Source organism: Littorina saxatilis, linkage group LG4 (assembly GCF_037325665.1).
Source record: "Littorina saxatilis isolate snail1 linkage group LG4, US_GU_Lsax_2.0, whole genome shotgun sequence".
Lineage (NCBI taxonomy): Eukaryota > Metazoa > Mollusca > Gastropoda > Littorinimorpha > Littorinidae > Littorina > Littorina saxatilis.
This window is the reverse complement of record NC_090248.1, coordinates 3,118,565-3,141,064: the sequence shown is the minus strand read 5'-3', so window position 1 is coordinate 3,141,064 and position 22,500 is coordinate 3,118,565. Positions and strand designations below refer to the sequence as shown.

The window sequence follows — 22,500 nt, the reverse complement described above, 5'->3', positions numbered from 1 at the left end:
GCCTGATGTCTGATGCTTTTCAAAATCCCCAACCACTAACACCTTCAAAACGGACTTTAACTGACACTGTTGTTTTTCCCTATATAATCCTTACTATTTTTCCGAGACGTCGTCGTGTTGTGTATTTAGCTTGCCACAACCTCATACATGGTCCTAAAAGTTAAAGTTGAAGAAAATACTAAAGATAAATGAAAAAGCTGACGCAGTGTCATTCGCACCGTGAATCCCCCCATGAGAACATACTAAAGTCTGGTTCCAAATAGGCTCAATTTCCTTCTATTTCTTTGTATTTCTGCCTCGTAGGGGTAGGGGTGTTCAAACCAAAGGCACCTTTAAACCAAAATTCAAATCACACATCTTACAATACTAAGACACTCAGCAGTAAAAGGGTGTCTGCTGGTAAAAAATTCCAAACAATCCTAAAAGTACTTCACTACTAAAAGTGCTTTTAAAAAGAGCCGTTATTTTTCCCTCTATATTCAGTATTGTGTTTTCTGCGAACATGTAGTCTATTTAGATGGTTGTCGTGTGCACTTGAGTTGCTAAAGCGTTTTCAGTTGGGCATATGTCGAAAAGCAAAGAATTAGCCCTTTGAAAACCATCAGAACTGTCACACAAAAATAACATTTACCTATCTCACCAACTGACCAAACATAGGGCTTTTCCTTATGTATTATGTATTGTCGTGTTTTTTGTAGCATACTTGTGAAAACAGCCACCACTGTTGTAAATGATACTTTAAAGAGCATTATTTCATTTTTACAGTTGAAGGACAACCTGGACTGCCGTATATTACAGCTGTTTTACAATCAGCCAAAATGTTCTTAACAAACGTATGTTAAGAACAACTCCCATAGTGAAATTGAAGGAAAACAAATTGAAAATCCCCCTGCCATAGAGGAGCTAAAGAATCAACAATAAACGACTGCATGGATAGCTTGATGCACGAATGCATTGCGGACATGTTTGTCTCCAACCAAGAGAAAGTTCCAAAAAATCCCTTTTGTGCTTCTTATTATACAGTGACGTCAAAGACAGCCTTTTCTGCTGTTCATACATTCAGGGGTTATGGTTACACTAAACGACGTAGTTGTAGCCATACTGCCATCCAGATTTATTTTTTCCTTGCGAGCAGTCACAGGGTGTTTGTGCTGTCTGCCAACCGTTAGATGACCCCGCCCAAGTCTGTTAAGGGACCGTTTGACCGTTATAGAACGCGTCTTTTTGATTTTTTGGCACAGTTGGAAACGGTTGATTTTTATCCCTACCATTGTTTCCAAACATTATATAGGAATGTTTTGTGAACAACGGATAATAGCCGCTATTCGCATGTGTAGCAAAAGTGAGCGTACATACTCACCCTGGTCGTACAGCCGTTGTCCGTTGCCCGTCTTTATCTGTCTGTACTGAACATTACCTTTGGATATTTCTCCAACGCTATGAAGTGAAGAAACACCAAATGTTGCAAAATGTTGTATGACCCCAAGAGCTCAAAAAAGATACTTGAGAACCTTGACCTTACCTTAAGGTCAAGGTCACAGGGAGAATGAATGTGGTCTAAAAACTGCAAAATTTCACATTGTGCCAGTTTTCTGGAAAACAAATTAAAAACAGCGGGCTTAGTTTTGTATGGTATACAAGAAAAAGAAAGCCTTATCTTCTGATACCATTTTGGTTGACCTCGCTTCAATGTCAAGGTCACAGGAATCCTTCAAAGTTGAATTGTATACATGTTTTGAAGTGACCTTGACCCTGAACTATGAAAAAAATCTTTCAAACTTCATAATTGTGTGGGGCACATGTTATATACTGATATTGAGCCACATTTAGTCACATATCATCAAGGTCAAGGTCACTTTGCCCCTTATGAAATGTGACTGAAACGGGCAATTGAATCACTAAAAGTGACAATGTCTCTTTGTAGAAAGTGCCAATAAGTATGTTTATGCTTCCTATGTCTTGAATTGATAGCCTTGTGATGTGTGACCTTTGATGATCTTGACCTTGGCCAAAGGTCATGTGTAATTTGGTAGGAAAAATCTGTAAAACAGTTCTAATAGTGTACAATGTCCTTGCCAGCTTCAGTTGTTAGACCTTCACCTTCAAGGTCACCTGAAGGTCAAGGTCACTTTAAGACAAAGGTCAAGCATGAGAGTCGCATGGGCTTTGCTTTGTTAAGATTTTTTACCAAGACACATGGATTTCTTTACCCGGCTTGGTCACATTTTTCATAGGGGTCAATGTGACCTTGACCCTAACGATATGTGACCAGATGTGGCTCACTATGAAATTCTAACAAACGCCCCACTCAGTGTTTAAGTTTGTAAGAGATATCGTCCATAGTAAAGTTAAAGGGGCAAGCTCACATCAAAATATGTCTACAATTCAACTTTGAAGGGCTCCTCTGACCTTGACATTGAAGCGAGGTCAACCAAAATGGTATCAGAAGATAAGGCTTTCTTTTTCTTGTATACCATACAAAACTAAGCCCGCTGTTTTTAATTTGTTTTCCAGAAAACTGGCACAATGTGAAATTTTGCAGTTTTTAGACCACATTCATTCTCCCTGTGACCTTGACCTTATGGTAAGGTCAAGGTTCTCAAGTATCTTTTTTGAGCTCTTGGGGTCATACAGCATTTTGCAACATTTGGTGTTTCTTCACTTCATAGCGTTGGAGAAATATCCAAAGGTAATGTTCAGTACAGACAGATAAAGACGGGCAACGGACAACGGCTGTACGACCAGGGTGAGTATGTACGCTCACTTTTGCTACACATGCGAGTAGCGGCTATTATCCGTTGTTCACAAAACATTCCTATATAATGTTTGGAAACAATGGTAGGGATAAAAATCAACCGTTTCCAACTGTGCCAAAAAATCAAAAAGACGCGTTCTATAACGGTCAAACGGTCCCTTAACAGACTTGGGCGGGGTCATCTAACGGTTGGCAGACAGCACAAACACCCTGTGACTGCTCGCAAGGAAAAAATAAATCTGGATGGCAGTATGGCTACAACTACGTCGTTTAGTGTAACCATAACCCCTGAATGTATGAACAGCAGAAAAGGCTGTCTTTGACGTCACTGTATAATAAGAAGCACAAAAGGGATTTTTTGGAACTTTCTCTTGGTTGGAGACAAACATGTCCGCAATGCATTCGTGCATCAAGCTATCCATGCAGTCGTTTATTGTTGATTCTTTAGCTCCTCTATGGCAGGGGGATTTTCAATTTGTTTTCCTTCAATTTCACTATGGGAGTTGTTCTTAACATACGTTTGTTAAGAACATTTTGGCTGATTGTAAAACAGCTGTAATATACGGCAGTCCAGGTTGTCCTTCAACTGTAAAAATGAAATAATGCTCTTTAAAGTATCATTTACAACAGTGGTGGCTGTTTTCACAAGTATGCTACAAAAAACACGACAATACATAATACATAAGGAAAAGCCCTATGTTTGGTCAGTTGGTGAGATAGGTAAATGTTATTTTTGTGTGACAGTTCTGATGGTTTTCAAAGGGCTAATTCTTTGCTTTTCGACATATGCCCAACTGAAAACGCTTTAGCAACTCAAGTGCACACGACAACCATCTAAATAGACTACATGTTCGCAGAAAACACAATACTGAATATAGAGGGAAAAATAACGGCTCTTTTTAAAAGCACTTTTAGAAGTGAAGTACTTTTAGGATTGTTTGGAATTTTTTACCAGCAGACACCCTTTTACTGCTGAGTGTCTTAGTATTGTAAGATGTGTGATTTGAATTTTGGTTTAAAGGTGCCTTTGGTTTGAACACCCCTACCCCTACGAGGCAGAAATACAAAGAAATAGAAGGAAATTGAGCCTATTTGGAACCAGACTTTAGTATGTTCCCATGGGGGGATTCACGGTGCGAATGACACTGCGTCAGCTTTTTCATTTATCTTTAGTATTTTCTTCAACTTTAACTTTTAGGACCATGTATGAGGTTGTGGCAAGCTAAATACACAACACGACGACGTCTCGGAAAAATAGTAAGGATTATATAGGGAAAAACAACAGTGTCAGTTAAAGTCCGTTTTGAAGGTGTTAGTGGTTGGGGATTTTGAAAAGCATCAGACATCAGGCAGATACAATCCTTTCTGCGTGTTCTGGTGCAGAAAGAGTTTTCAGTTTATACATTGGGGTGACCAGTAGATACCATTTTACAACCATACCCCCAAACGACATTTACAGAGCCCAAAGAAGGATTTGGGTCAATTTCAAAGCCATTTTTCCGTATGAAGCGCCAACTTTATATGAAAATGTGTTTAATAAACATCAAAGGACTGAGGTTGAACTTTCTGATAAGGGACATTTTAAACCTAGTCATTGTCACTTCAACGTTCCCTTCACTAAAGTGGCTAAGATGCCTGGACTACTAAACACGCAGACACCTGGGTAGCGCGACTCTGTTGCTGCTAGCTTTCCACTGGAATTAAGCGATGGGACAATAAAGTTATGCAAATGAAAGTGAAAACAAGTCGCGTGAAGCGATATAAAAACATTTAGTCAATCTGTAGGCATCAAACTAAAAGATCAACACCAAAAACCAGTCATCGCCAAAACTACATTCAGATAGTCTCGGCTAATCGTCCCCGAAGACCGTGACGGGTCACGCTCGTCCCCGCGAAGCATGCTAACATTATACTAGACCTATTTTCTTCAATTCTGAGCGCGTTTGTCAAGTATACATAACATATTTAGATATTTTTGAATTCAGGATAAAACGAGGACTACAATGCAATGATTATTTAATCTGTAAATGAAAAATCTTTTTTAATTACAACTTTAATGAGAAAACTCGTTAATTAATTTGTAAGCCTCCAAGCAGAAATGCAATACCAAAGTTCGGGCTTCGTCGAAAATTGCTTGACCAAACTTTCAACCAATTTGGTTGAAAATTGAGGGCGTGACAGTGCCGCCTCAAGTTTCACTAATTGCCGGAAAAAAAGAAAAAAACGTCCGGGGATATCATACCGAGAACCGATCTATACACACACACACACACACACACACACACACACACATACACACACACCACACACATACACACACACACCACACACACATACACTCGCACACACACACACACACACACACACACACACACACACACACACACACACACATACACATATACCACGTCCCTCATCTCGATTCCCCGTCTATGTTAAACAATTTAGTCAAAACTTAACTAAATGTAAAAATGAAACCTGTGTGCATTGTCTAGGTCAAGACTGAAAGACGGAGCGACTTGTCACAACAGAGCGACAAACTATGGCCACCCCTGCCTATCTCTTTCTAATATAGATACATGTTTGTGTTTATTGTCTCTTGCAATATGTGGTTGACGGAGCCACTAGTTACAACAGGGCGACAAACTATGGCTGCCCCTACCGATCTCTCTATAGATAGGTGTGTTTTATGTCGTTTTATATGTAATAGACGGAGCCACTTGTTACTACAAGGCGACATAATTATTATAGCTGCCCCTACCGATCTCTCTATAGATAGGTGTGTTTTATATCGTTGTATATGTAGTGGACAGAGCCACGTGTTACTTCAGGACGACAAACTATGGCGGCCCCTACCGATCTCGCCATATATGATTTTATTTGTCTTTTTGTAGATGTGGTAGAAGGCGCTACGTGTCACTACAAGAAAACCACCTATGGTTACCCTTACAGATCCTACACATTCTACAAATACTGTCAGTATGGCTGCTGCAGTTCCGGATGCTGTACTTCTCAGTTTAGGTGAGACTGCTTGCACTTAAGTGTGGTTGCTTGGTTGCTTGGTTGAATGTGTGTCTGACTACCTGCCTGTTTCTCTCTATGTCAGTTTGTCTCACTATCTATCTGACTCTCCATTTATAGGCCGTCTTGTTTGTTTGTTTGTTTGTTTGTTTGTTTGTTTGTTTGTGTGTGTGTTTGTGTGTTTGTGTGTTTGTTTGTGTGTTTGTTTGTTTGTTTGTGTGTTTATTTGTTTGTGTGTTTGTTTGTTTGCTAACTTGCATGTTTGTGTGTTTGTGTGTATGTTCTTGTGTTTGTTTTTGTTGTTGTATGTGTTGGTTTGTTGGTGTTAGTGTTATATGCATCTATACTTATTTCATTGTTTGTCTTAAATGTGTAATATTTAATTTAATTTTCAGGACGTCTACCGGAGTCATCGTTGGCTGTGTGATCGGGGTGATCGCTCTCGTCGCGCTCATCATCAGCGGCATCTGTTGTTGCATCAGGAGGAGAGGTCGTCCCGGGCAGGTGATCGTGACAGGCCAGCCTGGCTTCAACACTGCCGCGCCTGGCGTCTCCGTTATTCAACACTGTGAGGATTGTTTCGCCCCAATGCTTTTATTCTCTATTTCATTTTATTTGTTATTTCATTATATATGTATGTTTGTATTCTTTAGTTTATTTTGTTTTCATTTTGTTTTAATTCATTTTTTGTATCGATGTATTTTTGTAGTTGTATTCATGTCAATATTGATTGATTGATTGATTGATCGATTGATCGAGATTGATCCATTGATCCATTGATTCATTGATCAATTGATCGATCGATCGATTGATCTATCGATCCATTGATCGAGTGATCCATTGATCGATCGATCCATCGATCCATTGAACCTCAAAGCTGGTAGTTGACAGACAGATTTACAACAAGCAAAAGGAACATGTTCAGACACTCATCGCAGACGCCAAACAATCGCACTACAGCACCAAAATCTGTGAAACAACCTCTGCCAAAACACTCTTCTCCACAATGAATGACCTTCTTGGCTGCTCTTCTGCTTCTCCCTTGCCCACCAACATCGACCCCTCCAAACTGTCGCAAGCTTTCTCTGATTACTTCCATAACAAGATCCAAACCATCCGTGACAAACTAGACAAAATCCCACACCAAAACTCTGAAACTCCTCCTGCATTTACAGGCACTCCCTTCACACACTTTCAGCCTCTCATTCTCACTGACCTGGAGAAAGTCCTCAAAGAAATGACCTTGAAAACCTGTGACCTTGACCCTCTTCCCACACAACTCTACTCTGACTGTCTTCCTGAACTCCTCCCTTCTATTCTCAAAATCATCAACACTTCTCTGCAAACAGGCACTGTCCCCAACTCCTTTAAGACTGCTATTGTCAAACCTCTACTGAAGAAACCATCGCTTGACCCAAACACCCTCAGCAACTACCGCCCTGTCTCAAACCTTTCCTTCATCTCCAAACTCCTTGAAAGAGTCGTCCTGAAACAACTCAACTCTCACCTTCTTTGCAACAATCTTCTCTCTCCGCTTCAATCTGCCTATCGTCCTCACCACTCCACCGAAACTGCCCTTCTCAAAATCACTAATGATCTCCTCCTTGCCACCGACCAAGCTGAAATCTCTGCCGTCGCCCTACTTGATCTATTAGCGGCCTTTGACTTAGTCGACCACAACATCCTCCTTCAACGCCTTCAGCACACCTTTGGTATCCATAGCACAGCTCTTTCTTGGTTCTCTTCTTATCTTACCGACCGCTACCAGACTGTTTCGATTGACAAACTGAACTCTGACCCCATCAGGCTTGAGTGCGGAGTCCCTCAGGGCTCAGTCCTTGGGCCTGTACTATTTACTCTCTACACTCAACCTCTTGACCACATCCTTGACCGACACAACGTTCTCCACCACTCTTTTGCCGACGACTCTCAACTTCACAACAGCTCTTCCCCTGACCAGTCTGAATCTCTTCTTTCCTCTATCTCTGACACTATCACTGACGTGCAGAATTGGATGACAGAAAACAAACTTCAGCTCAATAGCAACAAAACTGAAGCTATCCTAATAGGCACTACATCCAAACTCTCCAAAGCCACCTCCGACTCTCTTCAACTCTCTGACTCTTCTGTCCCTCTGTCTTCTGCTGTCAAAAACCTCGGAGTCACTCTAGACAACACCCTTTCCATGAAACAACACATCTCTTCTGTCTCTCGCACCTGCTACTTCCAACTCCGCCGCATCGCCACTATCCGCAAGTACCTCACCACAGATGCTACCGCCAAACTGGTCACTTCCACCATTCTCTCACGTCTTGACTATTGTAACTCTCTCTTGGCGGGTCTTCCCTCTTCTTCTATCTCTCGTCTCCAACGCATTCAAAATAGCTCTGCCCGTCTTGTCTTACGAAAGAAAAAGAGAGATCACATCACCCCCCTCCTAAATCAGCTCCACTGGTTGCCCGTTCCTGCCCGTATCACCTACAAAATCAACACTCTCACCTACAAATGCCTCCATGGTCTCGCCCCTGCCTATCTCTCCGACTCTCTCTCTCTCTATGTCCCTTCACGAGCACTCAGATCATCTGCCGACTCCCTCAAGCTCAACATCCCCCACACCAAACTCAAAACAGCAGGTCAACGCTCATTTTCTTTCCAAGCATCTAGCCAATGGAACACACTACCTCTCCCCCTCCGTCAACAACAGTCCCTCGAATCATTCAAATCTGCACTCAAGACATTCCTTTTTTCCAAATAATCCATGCATTCTACACTGCCCACCCCATCCCACCCTGAATAACTGTACATATTTTAATGGTTGATGGTGTGTGTGTGCTAGTGACTTTAAGTCTCCGTGTGTGTGAATGAGTGTATGTGCGCCTTGAGTCGCCTGTTGGTGAGATATGTGCGCGTTATAAATATTCGTATTATTATTATTATTATTATTATTATTATTATTATTATTATTATTATCCATTGATCTGATTGATTGATTGATTGATTGATTGATTGATTGATTGATTGATTGATTGATTGTGGATTTGTTAAATAATAGTGTTACCAAGCAGACTATTCTGCGGAGTTGAATCCCCCAAAATATGCATAATACAGGGTGACCCCAAAAAAGAGTACCCAAACAAAACGTCATCAATTGAACAAAAATAAAGCAATCTTCATAAAATGTATTTACACACACAAGTAGCCTCTGCATGATTTGCACAGACAATTTTAGCGTTCTAGCTTGTCTTTCAGGAAAGTTATGCTCATTCTACAGAACATGCTCCAAATGGCCTCCGCGTCGCTGCAGGCAAACTTGAACTCGCCGCGCAAAGTTATCAATCACCCGCACACACTCCTGTTGCGAGATTCCGCTAATGGTTGTTGTGATGGCTCTCTTGAGTTCTGTGATTGTCTGTGGGTTGTTCCTGTTGACGTTGTCTTTTAGGAACCCCCAAAGATAGAAAACTGGGGGATTTAAATCCGGGGGAGGCCATTTGGAGCATGTTCTGTAGAATGGGCATAACTTTCCTGAAAGACAAGCTAGAACGCTAAAATTTTCTGTGCAAATCATGCAGAGGGTACGTGTGTGTGTAAATACATTTTATGAAGATTGCTTTATTTTGGTTTAATTTATGACGTTTTGTTTGGGTACTCTTTTTTTGGGGTCACCCTGTAACATATTGTTAGACTTGTTCTGTTGAATTAGTTGTGATTGTGTTGACCTAAAGAATGTTTCAGGACTTTTTTCTGTAACTGGACTTTCCAGAAACCTGTCTTTATTTGTGTGTCTGTCTTATTTGTTTGTGTTTGTTTTGCTTGATGTTGCTTTGTTTTTGTATTACTTGTTTTATCTGTGTCTGTTGGCTGGTTGATTGCTTGACTGTTTGGTTGTTCGATTTCTTGCTGTTTCTGTGAGATGGTAGTTTCACATTCACGCACATACACATTGCTGTGGTTAGGTAATGAAATAGACGCATTACCCTTTATCTTGATTTTATTCCACCTGAGATTAACCAGTGTATATAATTCATAAACAAGCATTCATCTCTGTGTCGCAGCCAACACCAACACTTCTGCTCCAGCTCCAACCCAGCCTCAGTACAACTACGGCATGCAGCCAATGGGATGGACACCAGGGAACGCGGCCTTCAAACCCTACGCAGAACCGCCACCAGCCTACCCCGGGTATTCCAACGCCGCCTATTCAACCCCGGCCAACCCCGGCACCACCCCGACTTACCCCCCTTCAAGCGGCGCGGAAAGCAACCCTGCTGGTAACAACGGCCATTCGGGATACGCCAGCCTCACCACGCCAGGTGGAAACAACGAATACACAAGTCTGTCCCAGCCTGATTCGGCCAATCCCGGCAATAGCCAGACTGGGGGCACTCCCGGTCTGGCTAACGCTGGCTATAGCCAGCCTCCCGCTCCAGGGTTTAACCTTTAGTAGGGGATCTGCGGAGGACAACGAGCACATAAAAGCAAGGTTAAAGGCACTCTCCTTTCATTGTTAACAGGTCGACTCACAGTCTCAGATCTGGGCAGGTATTTACACGGGAAAGGACCATTCCTCTCCACTTGGTCACATACCAAAAGTTAACAGCATCGATGCTTTTTGTACACAGTGATATTTTTGTGACAGTTACTTTTGTAAAAAAAAAAGCAATCAACAACAACAACAACAACAACCACAACAACAACAACAACAACAACAACAACAACAATTCACCACAACAAGCAGTCAGGGTGTTGCTTTGTGGTATGTGACCAGGTGGAGGGGTGGTCTTATCCCAGGTCAAAGTCAGGCCAGAGTTGAGCTGGTGAGCAGAACGAATTTCGATGGAAGGACTGTGCCTTTAAATAAGTCGTATGTACAAATACATAGCTGTCAACTTAACTGTAGACGTTACAATCCCCAACCAAAAGTAAATGTAATTATGATTCAACGATAAGTAATTTATTTTGTTCTCACTTCCTGTCGCCATGCCAACATACCAACGCTATGGATATGACTAAGTCTACAGTTCGCCTCTAGGACTCCGCTTGACCCTATAGTTTATCTTTCAGGTCCCCCATCTCCAGTTATAAGTTGGCTTACACCACTCTTTTGGCGAAGACTCTTAATCTGTATAGTATGTTGTTACGCTGTGAACACTTACAGGCAACTTCCCTCTGTAGTATACATAATCAGATAATTGGCGCATCAGAATGTGCGAATAACATGCGAGTTGAATGTTGGATCTCCTGAATATGCACAATTGTTGTTTGCTTTGACTATCGGCGCATGTGTATATTTTTCTGTACTTCGAATATTCGCCACATCGGCTGCCAAGACCCACCATTTTGACTAAATCCAAAAACAAAGAGACTGCCAACGTTCCAAAATTCAGAATCAACAAACAAGAAAGGTAGGTTGTTGGAACGTTTGTTATTGACAAAACAATACAATACATTCACAAAATGTTGCACGATATTACAAAATGAATTTTGGGAATTCACAGATGTGTGTATCTGTGAATGTATTGTTTTGTCAATAACAAACGTTCCAACAACCTACCTTTGTTTTTTTTATTCCACCATTTTGAAGTAAAATAGTGCGTGTGTGTGTGTGTGTGTGTGTGTGTGTGTGAGTGTGTGTGTGTGTGTATGTGTGTGTGTGTGTTTGTCTGTGTGCATGAGTGAGTGTGTGCATTGATAACAAATTGTCCTGTTTCATATACTTGTCTTCATCTAATGTGATTTGGTCTTATCTAATCAGATCATTCTCGCTGTTTCCACGAAATTCAATCAATTTAAATACATGAAATAAAGCAAATCGAACAAAAACATATTGTGAATGCACAGATGCATTGTGTGCGTGTGATGTTTTGTTTTGAATGTTGCTGTTGGTTGTTGTTGTTTACTTCTATCTAACTTTGACTGTTCTTCTTCTCCGTTCAACCCCCCCCCCCCCCCCCATGTTTAATCTTGGTTTGCATTGGAATACTGCACCATCCGTTTAATCTTCACATGTACAGTAGCTGGCAAAAGAAACGCAATTTATTCGCGCCCACTGTTGCAAGTGATTTTTCGTCATTTTCAAATTGTCGTACACTATTAACCAGATAAGCTACAACAAAAAGGAAGACATATTCGTGAAGGATATTGTACTGACTGTACGATTATTGCATATTATCATCGTAATGTTGTTACCTTTTCATAAACTGTGTTATACAGGGTAGGGGTCAAGCGAGTCGTGATTGCAGGCGACTCGCGACACGTTACACAAATTCGTAAACATGCACACTATTCATAGTCCAGGCATCTTAGCCACTTTAGTGAAGGGAACGTTGAAGTGACAATGACTAGGTTTAAAATGTCCCTTATCAGAAAGTTCAACCTCAGTCCTTTGATGTTTATTAAACACATTTTCATATAAAGTTGGCGCTTCATATGGAAAAGTGGCTTTGAAATTGACCCTAATCCTTCTTTGGGCTCTGTAAATGTCGTTTGGGGCTATGGTTGTAAAACGGTATCTACTGGTCACCCCAATGTATAAACTGAAAACTCTTTCTGCACCAGAACACGCAGAAAGGATTGTATCTGCCTGATGTCTGATGCTTTTCAAAATCCCCAACCACTAACACCTTCAAAACGGACATTAACTGACACTGTTGTTTTTCCCTATATAATCCTTACTATTTTTCCGAGACGTCGTCCTGTTGTGTATTTAGCTTGCCACAACCTCATACATGGTCCTTAAAGTTAAAGTTGAAGAAAATACTAAAGATAAATGAACAAGCTGACGCAGTGTCATTCGCACCGTGAATCCCCCCATGGGAACATACTAAAGTCTGGTTCCAAATAGGCTCAATTTCCTTCTATTTCTTTGTATTTCTGCCTCGTAGGGGTAGGGGTGTTCAAACCAAAGGCACCTTTAAACCAAAATTCAAATCACACATCTTACAATACTAAGACACTCAGCAGTGAAAGGGTGTCTGCTGGTAAAAAATTCCAAACAATCCTAAAAGTACTTCACTACTAAACGTGCTTTTAAAAAGAGCCGTTATTTTTCCCTCTATAATCAGTATTGTGTTTTCTGCGAACATGTAGTCTATTTAGATGGTTGTCATGTGCACATGAGTTGCTAAAGCGTTTTCAGTTGGGCATATGTCGAAAAGCAAAGAATTAGCCCTTTGAAAACCATCAGAACTGTCACACAAAAATAACATTTACCTATCTCACCAACTGACCAAACATAGGGCTTTTCCTTATGTATTATGTATTGTCGTGTTTTTTGTAGCATACTTGTGAAAACAGCCACCACTGTTGTAAATGATACTTTAAAGAGCATTATTTCATTTTTACAGTTGAAGGACAACCTGGACTGCCGTATATTACAGCTGTTTTACAATCAGCCAACATTTTCTTAACAAACGTATGTTAAGAACAACTCCCATTGTGAAATTGAAGGAAAACAAAGTGAAAATCCCCCTGCCATAGAGGAGCTAAAGAATCAACAATAAACGACTGCATGGATAGCTTGATGCACGAATGCATTGCGGACATGTTTGTCTCCAACCAAGAGAAAGTTCCAAAAAATCCCTTTTGTGCTTCTTATTATACAGCGACGTCAAAGACAGCCTTTTCTGCTGTTCATACATTCAGGGGTTATGGTTACACTAAACGACGTAGTTGTAGCCATACTGCCATCCAGATTTATTTTTTCCTTGCGAGCAGTCACAGGGTGTTTGTGCTGTCTGCCAACCGTTAGATGACCCCGCCCAAGTCTGTTAAGGGACCGTTTGACCGTTATAGAACGCGTCTTTTTGATTTTTTGGCACAGTTGGAAACGGTTGATTTTTATCCCTACCATTGTTTCCAAACATTATATAGGAATGTTTTGTGAACAACGGATAATAGCCGCTACTCGCATGTGTAGCAAAAGTGAGCGTACATACTCACCCTGGTCGTCCAGCCGTTGTCCGTTGCCCGTCTTTATCTGTCTGTACTGAACATTACCTTTGGATTTTTCTCGAACGCTATGAAGTGAAGAAACACCAAATGTTGCAAAATGTTGTATGACCCCAAGAGCTCAAAAAAGATACTTGAGAACCTTGACCTTACCTTAAGGTCAAGGTCACAGGGAGAATGAATGTGGTCTAAAAACTGCAAAATTTCACATTGTGCCAGTTTTCTGGAAAACAAATTAAAAACAGCGGGCTTAGTTTTGTATGGTATACAAGAAAAAGAAAGCCTTATCTTCTGATACCATTTTGGTTGACCTCGCTTCAATGTCAAGGTCAGAGGAGCCCTTCAAAGTTGAATTGTAGACATATTTTGATGTGAGCTTGCCCCTTTAACTTTACTATGGACGATATCTCTTACAAACTTAAACACTGAGTGGGGCGTTTGTTAGAATTTCATAGTGAGCCACGTCTGGTCACATATTGTTAGGGTCAAGGTCACATTGACCCCTATGAAAAATGTGACCAAGCCGGGTAAAGAAATCCATGTGTCTTGGTAAAAAATCTTAACAAAGCAAAGCCCATGCGACTCTCATGCTTGACCTTTGTCTTAAAGTGACCTTGACCTTCAGGTGACCTTGAAGGTGAAGGTCTAACAACTGAAGCTTGCAAGGACATTGTACACTATTAGAACTGGTTTACAGATTTTTCCTACCAAATCACACATGACCTTTGGCCAAGGTCAAGATCATCAAAGGTCACACATCACAAGGCTATCAATTCAAGACATAGGAAGCATAAACATACTTATTGGCACTTTCTACAAAGAGACATTGTCACTTTTAGTGATTCAATTGCCCGTTTCAGTCACATTTCATAAGGGGCAAAGTGACCTTGACCTTGATGATATGTGACTAAATGTGGCTCAATATCAGTATATAACATGTGCCCCACACAATTATGAAGTTTGAAAGATTTTTTTCATAGTTCAGGGTCAAGGTCACTTCAAAACATGTATACAATTCAACTTTAAAGGACTCCTGTGACCTTGACATTGAAGCGAGGTCAACCAAAATGGTATCAGAAGATAAGGCTTTCTTTTTCTTGTATACCATACAAAACTAAGCCCGCTGTTTTTAATTTGTTTTCCAGAAAACTGGCACAATGTGAAATTTTGCAGTTTTTAGACCACATTCATTCTCCCTGTGACCTTGACCTTAAGGTAAGGTCAAGGTTCTCAAGTATCTTTTTTGAGCTCTTGGGGTCATACAACATTTTGCAACATTTGGTGTTTCTTCACTTCATAGCGTTCGAGAAAAATCCAAAGGTAATGATTTGTACAGACAGATGAAGACGGGCAACGGACAACGGCTGTACGACCAGGGTGAGTATGTACGCTCACTTTTGCTACACATGCGAGTAGCGGCTATTATCCGTTGTTCACAAAACATTCCTATATAATGTTTGGAAACAATGGTAGGGATAAAAATCAACCGTTTCCAAATGTGCTAAAAAATCAAAAAGACGCGTTCTATAACGGTCAAACGGTCCCTTAACAGACTTGGGCGGGGTCGTCTGACGGTTGGCAGACAGCACAAACACCCTGTGACTGCTCGCAAGGAAAAAATAAATCTGGATGGCAGTATGGCTACAACTACGTCGTTTAGTGTAACCATAACCCCTGAATGTATGAACAGCAGAAAAGGCTGTCTTTGACGTCACTGTATAATAAGAAGCACAAAAGGGATTTTTTGGAACTTTCTCTTGGTTGGAGACAAACATGTCCGCAATGCATTCGTGCATCAAGCTATTTATGCAGTCGTTTATTGTTGATTCTTTAGCTCCTCTATGGCAGGGGGTTTTTCACTTTGTTTTCCTTCAATTTCACTATGGGAGTTGTTCTTAACATACGTTTGTTAAGAAAATGTTGGCTGATTGTAAAACAGCTGTAATATACGGCAGTCCAGGTTGTCCTTCAACTGTAAAAATGAAATAATGCTCTTTAAAGTATCATTTACAACAGTGGTGGCTGTTTTCACAAGTATGCTACAAAAAACACGACAATACATAATACATTCGGAAAAGCCCTATGTTTGGTCAGTTGGTGAGATAGGTAAATGTTATTTTTGTGTGACAGTTCTGATGGTTTTCAAAGGGCTAATTCTTTGCTTTTCGACATATGCCCAACTGAAAACGCTTTAGCAACTCATGTGCACATGACAACCATCTAAATAGACTACATGTTCGCAGAAAACACAATACTGATTATAGAGGGAAAAATAACGGCTCTTTTTAAAAGCACGTTTAGTAGTGAAGTACTTTTAGGATTGTTTGGAATTTTTTACCAGCAGACACCCTTTCACTGCTGAGTGTCTTAGTATTGTAAGATGTGTGATTTGAATTTTGGTTTAAAGGTGCCTTTGGTTTGAACACCCCTACCCCTACGAGGCAGAAATACAAAGAAATAGAAGGAAATTGAGCCTATTTGGAACCAGACTTTAGTATGTTCCCATGGGGGGATTCACGGTGCCAATGACACTGAGTCAGCTTGTTCACTTATCTTTAGTATTTTCTTCAACTTTAACTTTGAGGACCATGTATGAGGTTGTGGCAAGCTAAATACACAACAGGACGACGTCTCGGAAAAATAGTAAGGATTATATAGGGAAAAACAACAGTGTCAGTTAATGTCCGTTTTGAAGGTGTTAGTGGTTGGGGATTTTGAAAAGCATCAGACATCAGGCAGATACAATCCTTTCTGCGTGTTCTGGTGCAGAAAGAGTTTTCAGTTTATACATTGGGGTGACCAGTAGATACCGTTTTACAACTGTGGTGAGTGAGAGAAATCTGTATTGACATTGTGTGACTGTGTCAATAGAATTATAATTTCTAGCGCCTGTATTTCGTCGTAGGCTGTTATCGTAGGTATGACGTAGGTATGACGTAGGTTTTAGGGTTTCGTCATTTCACAGACAGGGGTGTCAGCTTGTGTCTATTGGTTACGTCTGCATGTTCGGTTTGAATGAAAACACACAGACTATGCATTTGTTTGAATATTCCTGAATGGGGAATGCTTAGTTTTGTTCTTAATAAGTTAAATTAGTTTAGATCGTATTGATAAAAGAATGTTTGGGGTGGCGACGCATAATCAAGCAGCGTCATATAGGACCCTCTTCCCCCTTCCCCTTTTCCCGACTAAAATGAGTAAAAGTTGTAATGAACTCGGCCAAAGTTGAAACAAACGCGCACTTGTGGCCTGGACTGGCAGAGAAAGAACATGTCAAGCCTTGCCGGCCTTGGGATGAATTATGCATAAATTTGTGATGCATTTGTGAAGTGAAAGAGTGTGTGTTGGTGTGTACCAATTGGAGTGATGGAGTGTGTGTTGGCTGGATGTCCTGGAACCGAATGCTGTGAACCAGGGAGTGTTTCGTGTCCAGAGATGATGTAGACCAGGTGAGAATAGACCTTTTGTTATCGGTACATCTTCTTTGGAATTGGCACAATAATTTGATTGTTCTTTAGTCATGTGAATGTGTGGAATTAGATCTCAGCAAGCACAGAAAGTTGGTCCTCTCTCGGACCAGTATTGGATTTGGCTAAATGGTCTGTTGTTTTGTCTGGAAATTGACAGCTGTAATAAAATGATGTGTAATTAACAACATGTGGTGAGTGAGAGAAATCTGTATTGACATTGTGTGACTGTGTCAATAGAATTATAATTTCTAGCGCCTGTATTTCGTCGTAGGCTGTTATCGTAGGTATGACGTAGGTATGACGTAGGTTTTAGGGTTTCGTCATTTCACAGACAGGGGTGTCAGCTTGTGTCTATCGGTTACGTCTGCGTGTTCGGTTTGAATGAAAACACACAGACTATGCATTTGTTTGAGTATTCCTGAATGGGGAATGCTTAGTTTTGTTCTTAATAAGTTAAATTAGTTTAGATCGTATTGATAAAAGAATGGTTGGGGTGGCGACGCATAATCAAGCAGCGTCATATAGGACCCTCTCCCCCCTTCCCCTTTTCCCGACTAAAATGAGTAAAAGTTGTAATGAACTCGGCCAAAGTTGAAACAAACGCGCACTTGTGGCCTGGACTGGCAGAGAAAGAACATGTCAAGCCTTGCCGGGCTTTGGATGAATTATGCATTTGTGATGCATTTGTGAAGTGAAAAGTGTGTGTTGGTGTGTACCAATTGGAGTGATGGAGTGTGTGTTGGCTGGATGTCCTGGAACTGAATGCTGTTGTGAACCAGGGAGTGTTTCGTGTCCAGAGATGATGTAGACCAGGTGAGAATAGACCTTTTGTTATCGGTACATCTTCTTTGGAATTGGCACAATAATTTGATTGTTCTTTAGTCATGTGAATGTGTGGAATTAGATCTCAGCAAGCACAGAAAGTTGGTCCCCTCTCGGACCAATATTGGATTTGGCTAAATGGTCTGTTGTTTTGTCTGGAAATTGACAGCTGTAATAAAATGATGTGTAACTAACAACAGAAGAGAAGGCCAACGATAAGATTGAGAAAACCAAACATGCATGATGTAATACTGGAACTTGAATGATTGTAATTGTGGTGTTGATGACTGTGTGAGATGATACTTTGATATGAATTGTCGCTTCGGTGATTACTGACTTTGCTTTTACTTTTTGTTTTCCCAGCCGAGCGGACTCTTGGTGGGATAGCGTGTATAGCGTAGTGTATGTTTTACTACAGTGTATAGCATAGCGTGTTTTACTACCGTGTATGTATAGCATAGCGTGTTTTACTACCGTGTAGGTATAGCATAGCGTGTTTTACTACCGTGCATGTATACCATAGCGTGCTTTACCACCGTGTATGTATAGCATAGCGTGTTTTACTACCGTGTATGTATAGCATAGCGTGTTTTACTACCGTGTTTTAGCATAGTGTATGTTTTAGCATAGTGTATGTTTTAGCATAGTGTATGTTTTAGCATAGTGTATGTTTTAGCATAGTGTATGTATACCATAGCGTGTTTTACTACCGTGTATGTATAGCATAGCGTGTTTTACTACCGTGTAGGTATAGCATAGCGTGTTTTACTACCGTGCATGTATACCATAGCGTGCTTTACCACCGTGTATGTATAGCATAGCGTGTTTTACTACCGTGTATGTATAGCATACCGTGTTTACACCAGTGACTTTATAGTGTTGTGGCAACAGAACTTTTTCGAAGTAGAGATTTGCCTCACCCCACTTCTGACACCACATTTTGGAGTATGTGTTTCCACCTTTTTCAGACTAAGTGTTGAAAATGTTTATTGAAAAGTAGCATTAGTCTGACGAACCTATTTTTAACTTTTATTTTAAATGCTTGGTGATTGCGTGCGTGAGTGTTATGCAATAAAGAGGACAGAGAACATCATTCAATGTATTCATCAAACTTTTTATTGTTTGTGTACTCTCTCTCTCTCCGCTTTTTTGTAAAATAATTGCAACACCCGCATGCGCTCCACCACAAACAGAAGAGTAGGCCAACGATAAGATTGAGAAAACCAAACATGCATGATGTAATACTGGAACTTGAAATTGTAACTGTGTTTCCGGTTATGATGACTGTGTGAGATGATACTTTGATATGAATTGTCGCTTCGGTAATTACTGACTTTGCTTTTACTTTTTGTTTTCCCAGCCGAGCGGACTCTTGGTGGGATAGCGTGTATGTTTAGCAAAGTGTATGTTTTACTACGGTGTATAGCATAGCGTGTTTTACTACCGTGTATGTATAGCATAGCGTGTTTTACTACCGTGTAGGTATAGCATAGCGTGTTTTACTACCGTGCATGTATACCATAGCGTGCTTTACCACCGTGTATGTATAGCATAGCGTGTTTTACTACCGTGTATGTATGGCATAGCGTGTTTTACTACCGTGTTTTAGCATAGTGTATGTTTAGCATAGCGTGTTAGTTCTAGGTAGTGTTTTACTACCGTGTTTAATAGCGTGTTTTAGAGCACACGTTACACCAGTGACTTTATAGTGTTGTGGCAACAGAACTTTTTCGAAGTAGAGATTTGCCTCACCCCACTTCTGACACCACATTTTTGAGTATGTGTTTCCACCTTTTTCAGACTAAGTGTTGAAAATGTTTATTGAAAAGTAGCATTAGTCTGACGAACCTATTTTTAACTTTTATTTTAAATGCTTGGTGATTGTGTGCGTGAGTGTTATGCAATAAAGAGGACAGAGAACATCATTCAATGTATTCAAACTTTTTATTGTTTGTGTACTCTCTCCCTCTCGCTTTTTTGTAATTGCAACACCCGCATGCGCTCCACCACATTTTGGCGTCGCCGACAGGATAGATAAGTGGACACATATTTTGAGAATAGAAAGTAGTACGGTAGTACACGAGTAGTTTAGGTATACACGCTATCCCACCCGTCACCAACCTGGAACCACCGTCACCAACCTGGAACGACCCGGTGATGGACGGACTTTGGAGGAGAGACTCCAGCTCGACTATCGACCAACCCCAGGGAGTGGACGACTTTAACACCGTCAATTTCCGAGGATCTGTGGTGACTGTGTTTGTTTCTGCACGTGCCAGTAATGTGAAAGGACATTTAGTGGAACGTATCGACGGCCAATGGTGAGTGGAATTTTTAAATATCTTCCACAGAGGAACAGTGGCTGATGCGGAACAGGCGTCCTGATACCGTGTGCGTTCTGTATATCTGCTTTATCATGTCTTGCTACTGACCCGGTAGTGACATTTTGTTGAATTCGTGGACTTGTGGATCTAGTGAGCATTACTGCATATTTGCCTCATTTGTGTGCTGTGTTTATGTTCAAGCATTTTGTATACATTTGAGCAGAATAGCGTCACTTGTGTGATAATGTTGTTTTATTGTTCACCTGAGCGACGGTGAGATGGAAGATGCAGTGGGGGGTAGTCCCATGAGCAACCCCACAGTGTCTTCTCACCGGGATCGCCCTGAGCGACGGTGAGATGGAAGATGCAGTGGGGGGTAGTCCCATGAGCAACCCCACAGTGTCTTCTCACCGGGATCGCCCTGAGCGACGGTGAGATGGAAGATACAGTGGGGGTAGTCCCATGAGCACCCCACAGTGTCTTCTCACCGGGATCGCCCTGAAACGTTCGCGACGGTGAGATGGAAGATGCAGTGGGGGGTAGTCCCATGAGCAACCCCACAGTGTCTTCTCACCGGGATCGCCCTGAAACGGTAACCATGCGAAGTCTGGGGCTTGGGTTATGCGTTGCTAGTTAATTTGTTTTAAGCAAACATGGTGAGCAACATTTAATTGTTGAAATACCAAATATTGAACATATTGGGAGGGAAGGATATATCTACATATTATTAAATTTTATATACTAACTTGTACAAGGAACCCCGCACAGTGCATTCGCGTGCAGTTGACGTACTCCCTCGGTTCCTTCGGATCATGGAAACATTATTGGATTCTTAGGGAGTGGGTTCAAGTAAAGTTGGGGAGCAGCTGTTCTGTGTTGCCTATTGTTTAGTGCAGGTTAGGCATGTAAATATGTTCTAAGGTTACTTTGTTGTGAAAAAAATTTGGCGTCCTTGACAGTACGTTGTTCTCTGTCCTCGGGATCATTTCCTTTTATTATTCAATGAGAATCCCCCCCCCCCCCCCCCCCACCTCCTGATCTGTATCATCAACAAGTCGAAGTCTTTGTTAGCAATAGTTTCGGTACAGTCAATGCATCTTTAAATAGTGGTTGACATGTAGGTTCGAAATGTGTTAATAGTTTCGGTACAGTCAATGCATCTTTAAATAGTGGTTGACATGTAGGTTCGAAATGTGGTAATAGTTTCGGTACAGTCAATGCATCTTTAAATAGTGGTTGACGTGTAGGTTCGAAATGTGTTACTCAGGATTAGCTTTTGTGACTGAGACTTGCGACGGCTGAAGATATAGGTTAGCCCAATTTGAGTTTTGATTGGTTGTTGAAACTTCTTTGGTGGTTAGGTTTTAACATCATGTTTTTGTTTCCAAGACATGCCTTCAGGAGAAGTCATGCTAAGTTGGGGAGAATGTGGTGAGTGAGAGAAATCTGTATTGACATTGTGTGACTGTGTCAATAGAATTATAATTTCTAGCGCCTGTATTTCGTCGTAGGCTGTTATCGTAGGTATGACGTAGGTATGACGTAGGTTTTAGGGTTTCGTCATTTCACAGACAGGGGTGTCAGCTTGTGTCTATTGGTTACGTCTGCATGTTCGGTTTGAATGAAAACACACAGACTATGCATTTGTTTGAATATTCCTGAATGGGGAATGCTTAGTTTTGTTCTTAATAAGTTAAATTAGTTTAGATCGTATTGATAAAAGAATGTTTGGGGTGGCGACGCATAATCAAGCAGCGTCATATAGGACCCTCTTCCCCCTTCCCCTTTTCCCGACTAAAATGAGTAAAAGTTGTAATGAACTCGGCCAAAGTTGAAACAAACGCGCACTTGTGGCCTGGACTGGCAGAGAAAGAACATGTCAAGCCTTGCCGGCCTTGGGATGAATTATGCATAAATTTGTGATGCATTTGTGAAGTGAAAGAGTGTGTGTTGGTGTGTACCAATTGGAGTGATGGAGTGTGTGTTGGCTGGATGTCCTGGAACCGAATGCTGTGAACCAGGGAGTGTTTCGTGTCCAGAGATGATGTAGACCAGGTGAGAATAGACCTTTTGTTATCGGTACATCTTCTTTGGAATTGGCACAATAATTTGATTGTTCTTTAGTCATGTGAATGTGTGGAATTAGATCTCAGCAAGC

The 22,500-nt window shown here is 41.1% G+C and overlaps 1 protein-coding gene across 2 annotated transcripts in view; it reads left to right on the top strand.

Moving 5' to 3' along the window:
• LOC138963795 (uncharacterized) overlaps window positions 1-22,500 on the top strand; it is a 38,473-nt gene that overhangs the window by 4,076 nt on the left and 11,897 nt on the right. Inside the window, exons 2-4 of one of the 2 annotated variants that reach the window (XR_011454907.1) lie at window positions 5,650-5,776; window positions 6,172-6,344; window positions 9,832-10,578. Coding sequence is in view for 1 of the 2 variants with exons in the window: in XM_070335650.1 (XP_070191751.1) it covers window positions 5,650-5,776; window positions 6,172-6,344; window positions 9,832-10,220 (689 nt within the window). In the remaining variant the exon portion in view is untranslated. Of the gene's footprint in view, window positions 1-5,649; window positions 5,777-6,171; window positions 6,345-9,831; window positions 11,604-22,500 lie in introns of those variants that run through there. The other variant, XM_070335650.1, reaches the window with a different exon arrangement.